Source organism: Hylobates moloch, unplaced genomic scaffold, assembly GCF_009828535.3.
Source record: "Hylobates moloch isolate HMO894 unplaced genomic scaffold, HMol_V3 SCAFFOLD_1111, whole genome shotgun sequence".
Lineage (NCBI taxonomy): Eukaryota > Metazoa > Chordata > Mammalia > Primates > Hylobatidae > Hylobates > Hylobates moloch.
This window is the reverse complement of record NW_026653386.1, coordinates 3,353-13,579: the sequence shown is the minus strand read 5'-3', so window position 1 is coordinate 13,579 and position 10,227 is coordinate 3,353. Positions and strand designations below refer to the sequence as shown.

Sequence of the window (10,227 nt, the reverse complement as noted above, 5' to 3'; positions counted from 1 at the left end):
CCTGGCTCAGGAGTTCCCGCCCGCCCACCGCACCTGGCTCAGGAGTTTCCGCCTGCCCGCCGCACCTGGCTAGGAGGAGTTCCTCTGGCGGACGTTCTTGCCTTTGTCGTTCTGGTGCTGCCCACTGCTCTTCCTGGGGCACGAGGGGCCGGGTGAGAGGGTGTCCCCCACAAGTCACCCTCTCCAAGCCACCCCTGCCCCCCCGTCCCGTCCCCAGGACCCCTGAATACTGAAGCCCGGGGGCTCTGCCTTTGTGTTTTAAAGGCCCAGGGCAGCAGGCAGCTCCTTGGGACCCCCGACCCCTGCAGCTGCGACTTACAGGGGTGCAGAGCCGGCGTCGTCATCTGAAGGAGAGCCGCCACCATGAAAAAGAGACGAGAGGACAGCCTGTCAGCGTTGGCCCCACTCAGGCCCCGAGCAGGGGCACCTGTGCTGCTAGCCCTGCCCTCAGTGACCCCCAGGGCTGGCTCAGGGCAGCTCATCAGCCCCGGCCACGTGCATCTTCTGAGTGGTGTGGGGAAAGGCAGCCCTCCCACCTGCAGGTGTGCTCCCCACGGTGAGCTGTCCCCACGGCCTCGTGGGCCTCAACCCTGCCCCACTGCTTTCCAGGAGCTGCCACCACAGGCCCCACACAGGCCTCGCCCCAGCACACACAGCCCAAGGGGTAGAAGAGCTGCGCAGGGGTGGCAGGCAGGGGCTGCCGGAGCCGAGCATGGCTGACTCAGGTTCCCGAGCCCGATCACGCAGAGGCCAGGACTTCCCGGTGCCACAACCCTGGGCTCTTCACAGCTGCCACAAGGTCCGGCAGAGCAGCAAGGGCCGGCTTACCATGGAGGACACCGGCTTGCAGCCAAGTGAGGGGGAGGGAAGGGCCGGGTGAGGCTGTGGGGCGGAGCTGCCGCCGCCTCCTCCTCTTGGGGTCCCGCTGCCCACTGAGCCGCAGCTGCCCGGGGCCGGACCCTCCATCCCACACTTTCATTCAGGGTCCCATCAACTCCCTGCCTGGGGCTCCTTGGTTCCGAGCTCTGGATCAGCGGTGGGGCTGTCAGGGACGGACCAGGAGTGGCCCCAGGCCACCCTGACAGCAGGGCGTGTGGGCAGGAGGGCAGACGGCTCACCATCCAGGACGTCCTCAGGCTTCCGGCGTTTCTCATAGATGAAGATGATGGTGACCAGCACCAGCACCTCAGCCACGATGCCCAGGAAGGGCCAGAGGGCGGCCAGGTGGCTGCGCACGCGGAGCGTGATGACGGCCTGGTCGGTGCCCTCGGAGCTGGTGCCGTTGCACCTGTACTGGCCGGGGTCGGCCTCCATGTTCAGGTTCTCAATGTGTAGCTCTGACCGGCCCTGTGAGGAACTCACGAAGAACCTGCTCTGGTTCCCAATGAGCTAGGGGGACCAAAGACAGGGGCTGAGCCTGTGACCCCCAGTCTAGGCCCCTCACCCAGTCCTGAGGGCTGAGCCTGTGACCCCCAGTCTAGGCCCCTCACCCAGTCCTGAGGGCTGAGTCCGGGACCCCCAGCCTCCTTGGCTTCTCACCTGGTCCCCAGAGTCAGTGACCTTGTGCCAGACCCAGTCGGTGACGGGGGGCACAGACTCCGACTTGCAGGCCAGCACGGCCGTCTCCCCCTCGTTGATGTGTTCTGACGACTTCACAGCCTTCACTCTGGGAGGACCTGACAGGAGGGTGAGAGAGAGGAGCCTGGAACCGCAGGCCCGCCCCCACCTCTCCCGCAGGAGGGCTGTTCCCCTCCAGGGAGCAGGGGGCCAGGGCTCTGGGATGTGCCGGGTGCCTCAGGCCGACAGCTTCTCCCGACAGTCGGTGGTGCCCGGTACCCCTGGCTGCAGGACTCACCGTGGAGCTGGATGTCGGCCCTGCCTGTGGGTTCGGGGAGGGAGACACTGGACTCACCGTGGAGCTGCATGAGCTGGATGTCGGCCCTGCGTGTGGGTTCGGGGAGGGAGACACTGGACTCACCGTGGAGCTGCATGAGCTGGATGTCGGCCCTGCGTGTGGGCTCGGGGAGGAAGACGCAGGAGTACTCTCCCCAGCGGTCGTCCGAGTCCACCCTGCAACCACAGCAGGCGGGTGAGCCAGGTGCCGGCTCTGCAGGACGCCTCCAAGGACCCAGGGTTCTCCAGAGGCCCAACCACGGCACAGTGAAAAAGCAAAACTGTTCCAGTCAAGTCTGAACCTCCACAGAACTCCTGGTGTCCCCGTATGGCCCCAAGGACACAGCCAGGCTGGCAAGACCCCACAGGTGAGAGAACCAACAAACAGACCTCCTCTCCCTGACCGATGAACCCCACACCTCTGGGCCCTGCTCTGCACCCCACACCCTGTGACTGTCTTCCCAGTCGGCCTGAAAACAAAAGGCTCTGTGCTCCCAGGGCCATCCCAGCCCCAGTCATGACAAGCTCCGGCCATGACGGCGTCTGGGGTCCAAGCAGGACAGGCCTCAGTGTGGTGCCCTCTTGTGCCAGGAGCACAGAGCCTGGGAGGCCTGCACGCGTGCCCGGGACCTGGCAGTGTGGCGCCCTTTCGTGCCCGGGACCTAGCGAGGAGCAACAGGGACTCCTGTCAGGGCTGCTGGAACCACCTGGCTCACAAGGACGCCCCTCAGACCCTCCCTGGGGTTTCCCTCTGGGGGTCTGCGTGGAACTGGTCCCTGACGTCCGCCTGGATCAAGCCTGCCGACCGGTCTTTTGTTCTCACGGACCACAGGCCGTTGGCAAGAGAGAGCCGTGAGACAGGGCAGGTGGTGGCATCGCGTGGTCAGGCACTCACTCGAAGTCCGTTTTCTGGTCGGGCAGCGTGTCCTCCTTCAGCACCACGTCCCCTTTCAGCCAGCGGTGCCCGGTGACCTCTGTGGCGCTGTCGTTCAAGAAGCAGGTGAGGAGTGTCTTGGCGCCAGTGTTTTCTACGGAAGTGAAGACTGTGCCGGCTGCAAGGCCCGGTGAGACGCAGTCAGCAGAGTGGAGGAGCACGGCCCGCGCTGCCTGCCTGACCCCCGACTGCCAGGAATCTGCGGCTCCTCCCCGGGAAGCACTAGTTTTCATCCCAAAAATACACCGTGGCCTTTACACCCCGAGGACTAGAGGCCCAAGTGGAACTTCTGGCCATGCTTCCGGGAAGGGAACAGCCCCAGCGCCTGCTGAGAAGGCCCCTTCGGGAAGGCACCCTTCGCTGGCAGCTGGCAGGCCCTGGGCTAAGGCGCTGGGAACCCAGAGGCCAGAGACACACGAGGCTGGGACCGGGGTGTGGGGACAGACAAGGCACCCACCCACGTCCCTGAGCAGGGACCAGGGCATCGAGCTCTTGCAGCAGCCCCAGCACAAACCGGAAATTCCTTTCTAAAAACGTAGCCGGCCCGGCGCGGTGGTTCACGCCTGTAATCCCAGCCCAGCACTTTGGGAGGCCAAGGTGGGCGGATCACAAGGTCAAGAGTTTAAGACCAGCCTGGCGACCGGGCGTGGCGGCTCACACCTGTAACGCCAGCACTTTGGGAGGCCGAGGCGGGCGGACCACGAGGTCAGGAGATCGAGACCATCCTGGCTAACATGGTGAAACCCCGTCTCCACTAAAAATACAAAAAAATTAGCTGGGCATGTTGGCTCATGCCTGTAATCCCAGCTACTCAGGAGGCTGAGGCAGGAGAATCGCTTGAACCCAGGAGGTGGAAGTTGCAGTGAGCCAAGATCGCACCACCGCACTCCACCTGGGCACAGCAAGATTCCATCTCCAGGAAAAAAAAAAAAAACAGCCATAGCACCCCCTGGCCAAGGCACTCAGGCGGCCCCACATCCCCCGGCCCCAGGCTGACGGCACCCCAACAGTGCTGGGAGCACCCCAGTTCTTCTGCCAATCCCCAACCAGGCAAATCTCTTGGTTCTTGTTTAGTTTACAACATTCCCGCTAGGAACTGAAATTTGAAAATCCCTTAGAACGAGACGCTGAGAAGGACACAGAAGGTTCTGAGACCTGCAAGCCTGGGCTGAGCTTGGAGGGCCCCCCAGGATTGCAGTATGGACGTTCAGGGAGGGAGCCGGGCAGGCGCCCGGGGAGCAGAAAGGAACGGCGGAACGGACGGCACGAGGGTCGAGGGGAGGACGAGGACCCACCTGCTGGAGGGCAGAGCCCTGCCCGCCCTGAGCCAGGTCGCCCAGCACTGGTGGTCAGGCGGCAAGCCCACCCCCTTCAGTCCGGGCCCCTGTCCAGGCGGTGGGCCCAACGGGGCACAGCGGGACGGAGAGGGGAGGAGGCGTCTGGGTTCTACTGAGCAGGAGCCAGGAGGCGAGCGGCACAGGAGGGAAACTGAGGGAGGCGGGGAGGGAGGTGCCCGCCACTCACGTTCCAGGACTAGCACAACTGCCTGGGCGCGGACCCACTTGACCGTGGGCGCCCGGGCCAGGTGGTTGCAGTCTGGGTCGTTGCTGGCCCGGCACTCGTAAGTGCCCGTGTCCTCCTCCGCGAGCGTGTCGATGGAGATGGTGCTGGCCGCGTGCTGGTGGTAGGTGGCGTGGATGTGGACGCGGTCCAGCCGGGCGCCGTCCCAGAGCTGGGAGCAGGTGTCGTTGGGACCCTGCCCTTCAAACCACCACTGGATCTCGGGCACCGGGCTGCCCACGGCCTCGCAGTGTAGCTCCACACTGCCCCCTACCCACCTCTGCTGGGACAGTGGCGCCTGGACGAAGCCGGCTGTGGGGAGAGCGCGCGTGGGGCCTTGTTAGTGCAGCCCCTGGGGAAGGCCTTGCCCACGGGAGTCCCAGCCAGGGCTGGTGGAGAAGCCACTTCCTTTCAGCTTGTGGGAGAGTGATGGGGCCCGGCTGGAAAGAGCATGGCATGGGAAAGACCGTGGGGGCCACCGTGGGCGTCCCGTCCACTCCTACCTCACGGCAGCCAGGGCGGCTTCTCAGGGCACAACTATGGGACCACACATGGTTTCAAAACACAAAACACATGAAACTGGGCAGAACAGCCAGGAGTCCTGAGCCCCAAGGGCTGCCCAGAGCTCACGTCCCAAGGGCAGCGTCCTCTGCCTTCGGCCCGATACCCTGACCCCAGAGACCCGGCTGAGCTGCTGAGAAAAACAAACCCCAAAGCCCAAAGGGGCAGGCGGCCTCTGTCCAGGAGCCCCTAAACCGGTTCCGTTAGGATGGCCCGTGGGTGGAAAGCTCGTGTCCTCAGCAATCTCTGAGGGCGGCGACCCAGAGAGAGGTGGATTTGGGAACCTGGGAGCCAGGCAGGGCCTCAGGGCCTCTCACCTCCGGCCATATGCCTCCCCTTCCTTCGAAATGCAAGGGAAGGCCCCCGGAGCTGCCAAGGAGCACAGAAGAATCCACACAGAACCTCACACTGTGCCTAGCACCCGCCTGCCAAGAACAGCCCAGCCCGAGGGGAAGCCCAAGGGGAGCGCCCCCTCCCCACAGCACCTTCTGAGGCCAGACTCCCCAGGCACCGCTACAACATACACATATACAAGGACACACATCTGCAAACAAACACACACAACACGTACACACGTGCACACGCATGCTCACGGCTCTGAGGCTGCGTGGCAGTGCACAGGTTACGGCCCCCAAGGCCACAGGGACAGGGATGTTCACGTCTGACCACCTCACGTGAGCTCTGGGCAGGCGCAGTTGACAGGTTTTGGCAGCGCAATCTCAGCTCACCGCAACCTCTGCCTCCCGGGTTCAAGCGACTCTCCTGCCTCAGCCTCCCGAGGAGCTGGGATTACAGGTGCCTGCCACCGCACTCAGCTAATGTTTTGTATTTTTAGTAGAGACGGGGCTTCACCATTTTGGCCAGGCTGGTGTTGAACCCCTGACCTCGTGATCCACCCTGCTGGGCCTCCCAAAGTGCTGCAATTACAGGCGTGAGGCACCGCGCCTGGCTGGCAGTGCCATTTTCACAAAGGGATCTCCTCCTGGTAACCTACATTTCTTGGGAGTTAAGATTTCCCAGACTGCAAAACTGGCAGCTACGTGCAGAGCTGGGCGAGGTGAGTCAGGGCAGGAAGCACAGCCAGAGGCGGCCCAGCTGGCAAGCTCCTTCCTGCCCCGCAGCAGCCCCTCTCCTCATCCTCCAGCCCTGCAGGAATGTGCTCCACATCCTCCTCACCCAGGGGTGCTAGGAGAGGCTGGCCCCTGAGTCGCCACACCCCACCTCCAGGCAGGGCAGGGCGCACAGGGCAGAGAGGAGGACTAGGCGGGGCCCGAAGCCAAGCTGCCCCCACCCACCTTCCCGGGTGTCCCGGGCCCCCAGGTGCCGTCTGCACCAGTCACGGTGCTCCCGCTGGGCCGCCACCTCAGCAGGTGGTATCACTCCCAAAGGGACCAAAAGGCCTTGGACAGAACAACCCTTGTGTCCCTCTGGATGCTGGTGATGCTGGTGTCTCTGTATTGACCTGTCACTGGGGTGGGCTCTGGAAGACAAAGCCTCCACAGAGGCTCCTCGGGGGCAATGCAGAGCCCCCCACCCCACGTGCCAGCCCATCTCGCCCGCCGCGCCAGGAGCCTCCACCCACGAGCACCAGGAGGGGCAGCGCCTGACCCTCGGCCACAGCCCCAGAAAGGTTAGAATTCGATTCTGGCCATATGAGCCATAACCCATGTTCTCAAGTAAAGTCACCTTCATCTAAAAACAGCCACCGCCTCCTTGCCCAGGGCTCAGGGCCAGGCAGGCCACGTGGTACTTGTACACAAGCAGCCCTGCAGGATAAGGCTGCCCGCCCCCACCCGCCCTCCTCCCCACCCACCGCAGTGCTCAGACAGCAGCCAGCGAGAACAGCTCGGGGAAGCGGCCTCCGGCACCTCCCCCACCCACCCCCACCAGCCACAGCCAGGCACTCCCACTCCTCTCATCTGAGGCTCAGGGGTGAAGCCCTCCACTCTCGGGACCCAGCTAGCACACCCCGGCCCTCCGGTTCCTGACAAGCCCACAGGAGACGTGGACGGCCAATCTTGGGCGCTCACTCCACCCGGCCGTGCCCCACCAACCCGCAGACGCCCCTGAAGCAAGTTTCAGGAGAGGCAAACACAGTCACGAATTCACAGAGCAAACAGCAGTGTCCACCCCACACAGGACAAGGCTGTGTTGCCCAGACCTTGTGGTCTTCACGAGTCAGTCCCCAGCAAAAGTGGGGTTTGTTAAAAGCACAGACACGCTCCACAGACGTGGACCCACTTCTCACCACACACACACACGCACACAGACCCACTTCTCACCACACACACACACACACGCACAGACACACGGCTACACGGCTGCATGGCAGCGCTGCCAGCATTGCAGACTCCACTTGCTTCCCAGGCTGCATGCAGCTCTGGCCAGTAAGCCCCGGGCTAAGCTTTCTGCTGAGGAGAAACCCTTCTCAGTCTCCTGCACAAGAGGAACAAAACCTCGAACCGCCCTACTCGGCAGGGAGAGACCAAAGGTCTTTCACCCACTTGACTGTCCAAATTAGCTCAATGTGGGAACCTCGTGCTGTGCTGGAAACCCAGTCAAGCCTGGCTGGCCCTGGCCACCAAGGCTGTTTCCACAGGGCTGGGGCGGCGGCTTATCTTCCACATTCACCTCGCCTGTGGGCTCCTATCTGTCTCCCCAGAGAGCTGGCCGCAGTGCTGGGGCCAGGCCCTTGCCCAGGAGACATTCGATAAAGGGCCACTTTGGTTACCAGGAAGACGAAATCTCAGATGTGGGTCAGGAGTTAGCTGGCAAAGCCTCTGGAAGAAGGAGCCCCCTCCCCAGCCTCTGCCCAAGGCCCCCTACGGCTCAATGCCCAGGACAGAGGCTCGAAGCCCTTGCTCTTGACCCTTCAGGAGCCCAGACCCTCCAGCTCTGCACCTTGTTCCCAACACATCGGTCACTATAAATTTTTTTTTTTTTTTTTTTTTGAGACGGAGTCTCGCTCTGTCGCCCAGGCTGGAGTGCAGTGGCGCCATCTCGGCTCAATGCAAGCTCCGCCTCCCGGGTTCACGCCATTCTCCTGCCTCAGCCTCTCCGAGTAGCTGGGACTACAGGCGCCCGCCACCACGCCCGGCTAATTTTTTGTATTTTTAGTAGAGATGGGGTTTCACCGTGTTAGCCGGGATGGTCTTGATCTCTTGACCTCGTGATCCGCCCGCCTCGGCCTCTCAAAGTGCTGGGATTACAGGCGTGAGCCACCGCGCCCGGCCTCTTTTTTTTTTTTTTTTTTTTTTTCAGATAGTCTCCCTCTGTTACCCAGCAGTGCAGTGGCACGATATCGGCTCACTGCAACCTTCACCTCCCGGGTTCAAGCGATTCTCTTGCCTCAGTTTCCTGAGTGGCTGGAATTACAGGCGTGCGCCAACACGCCCAGCTAATTTTTGTATTTTTAATAGAGATGGGGTTTCACTATGTTGGCCAGGCTGGTCTTGAACTCCTGACCTCAGGTGATCCACCCACCTCAGCCTCCCAAAGTGCTGGGATGACAGGTCTGAGCCACCACGCCCGGCCTCACTATAAATCTTTAACCCGGAACCAAATGGGGGTCTCAACAATGAAGAAATTTTCTATCAAGCAAGAAAGGCTGTCATGCTTTTCTCCCAGAAAAACACACCTCAATCCAGTTCCCAAATGCACTCTCCAAACCACGTTTGCCCACCCTCAACACACAGCCCTCCTAAGACAGCACTGGAAACCGAATGCCGGTCAGAGTCGGCTAAAAACGACTTTCTCACTATTTCCTGCGCTGCATCGGGTGGTCAATGCCCCTCACTGTGACCTTGGAACCTCGACTCCCCACAGGGCTCAGTTTCCTCGCCTGTAAATGAGGAGGAGCGTTCTGAGACCACCTCATTCTGTGTCCCGAAACCAGGCAGAATCAAAGGGAGATTCTGCCTTCCCTTCCACGCAGGGCCCCTCGAGGGAGCCTGCGAGGGCTTAAGAGTCTGGGAGAACACCCGGGGGCAGGTGCACACCCGAGGCAAGACGCCAGGGCTAAATCCCGTGAAGAACGGTAATCCCTTCCCGATCCGGAGGGCTGACCCACTCAGAGCCTCCATGTGCTCTTGGAGGACAAAAGCCCCTTTTCCAGAAGAGAGAGCCAAGATGATGGCTACAGGCAGCACGGGCCCTGGCGGGGGCCCCAGAGAGTCTCAGGGTAGGGTCTCCGACCCTAACACTCGCAGGCAGGGTGGACCTGTCTCCAGATTCCACCCCCAGTCCGCTTTCCCCAGGTCCTGCGGAGTCCAGCCCCAGCAGGACAGGTTGGGCAGGCACCAGCCCACCCCCTGACCCCTGGCTCCAGGCCAAAGGGGACGCTCACCCAGGCTTTGGGTCTCCCTTCTCCTGGGCGGTGGGACGGGCGGGCGGGCCACCTCCAACCGCCTTCACAGACGCCCTCACCCAGGGATCAGGCGAGATCCTCAACCTCCGCCGGGGAACCCCCAACCCCAGGCCACCGAAAAGCAAGACGCCCACCTCCCCTGACCAAGCCCGGCCTGGCCAGGACCCCCTGGCTCCCGCCCCCAAGCAGGAGGCTTCACGGCTACACAGAGGCCGGGGAGCCCGGGGGAGCCTGGCAGGCAGCGCCGGGAGGGACCCCCAGTCCCCCCTCAAACCCTGGGACTTCACCCACAAGCTCCACGCTGGCGCGGGAAGCCCCCGCAGCCGGCCTTTCGCACCCCAGGCCGCCCCGCGCCGAGGCCCCAGGCTCCCGTCGGCTTTGGGTCCGCACCGCGGCCTCGGCCCGCGGCCTCCATTCCCGGCCCCTGCAGGACCGCACCCCCGCCCCCCACCCGCTCCTCACCAGCCCCGGAGGCTCCGTGGGCGCCCAGCAGCGCGAATCCCAGCAGCACGAACAGCGCAGCCGCCATGATCTCTCCTCCTCCCCGGCCCCGCAGCCGCCGCCGCCGCCCGCAACCGCTATAAAAACAGGCGGAGGCGCGGACCGGGCGCGCGCACGCACGGCGACGTCTCGGGGGCGGGGCGAGCGCCGGGGGACGCCGATCGCCCCGTCTGCGCACGCGCGCACACGCACGCACGTACGCGCCGGCTCCGTCAGGCTCACGCTACGGAAACCGGGCGGCGGCACACGTGACCGGCGTTGCTAGGAAACGGGAGCGGGGCCTGCGGGCACGCGGCTGGAGCCCGCGCATTTCTTCCTTTCTGCTTTCAAAGTTGGAATGAGCGCAGAGCGGTGCGCCCGAGGGGCTTGAAGCGTTGAAAGTGTTACCCAGATTTTATCTGAGTTAAACACG

General features: G+C 63.2%; 1 protein-coding gene across 3 annotated transcripts; it reads right to left on the bottom strand.

Moving 5' to 3' along the window:
* Positions 1-11: 11 nt before the first annotated feature.
* On the bottom strand, positions 12-9,927 carry BSG (basigin (Ok blood group)). Of its 3 annotated transcripts, XM_032147870.2 has the most exons (8): positions 9,777-9,912; positions 4,352-4,699; positions 2,789-2,945; positions 1,979-2,070; positions 1,540-1,676; positions 1,119-1,389; positions 320-344; positions 12-133 (listed from the first exon to the last, which is right to left on the bottom strand). In XM_032147870.2, exons 1-8 carry the CDS (start codon positions 9,841-9,843, stop codon positions 70-72), a joined length of 1,161 nt encoding a protein of 386 aa, XP_032003761.1. In that variant the 5' UTR covers positions 9,844-9,912; the 3' UTR covers positions 12-69. The 3 variants fall into 3 exon arrangements, with proteins under 3 accessions (XP_032003761.1, XP_032003758.1, XP_032003759.1); XM_032147867.2 differs by lacking the exon at positions 4,352-4,699 and having other exon boundaries at positions 14-133; positions 9,777-9,927; XM_032147868.2 differs by lacking the exons at positions 1,979-2,070; positions 2,789-2,945; positions 4,352-4,699; positions 9,777-9,912 and adding an exon at positions 1,913-1,967 and having other exon boundaries at positions 14-133.
* Between the last annotated feature and the right edge of the window lie 300 nt (positions 9,928-10,227).

Coding starts and splice junctions, on each gene's coding strand:
- BSG (XM_032147870.2), bottom strand. CDS start 9,843: ATGGCGGCTGCGCTGTTCGTGCTGCTGGGATTCGCGCTGCTGGGCGCC. Junction 2,946..4,351: donor AGTTGTGCTAGTCCTGGAAC/GTGAGTGGCGGG, acceptor CGGGCCTTGCAG/CCGGCACAGTCTTCACTTCC. Junction 134..319: donor GACGCCGGCTCTGCACCCCT/GTAAGTCGCAGC, acceptor CTCGTGCCCCAG/GAAGAGCAGTGGGCAGCACC.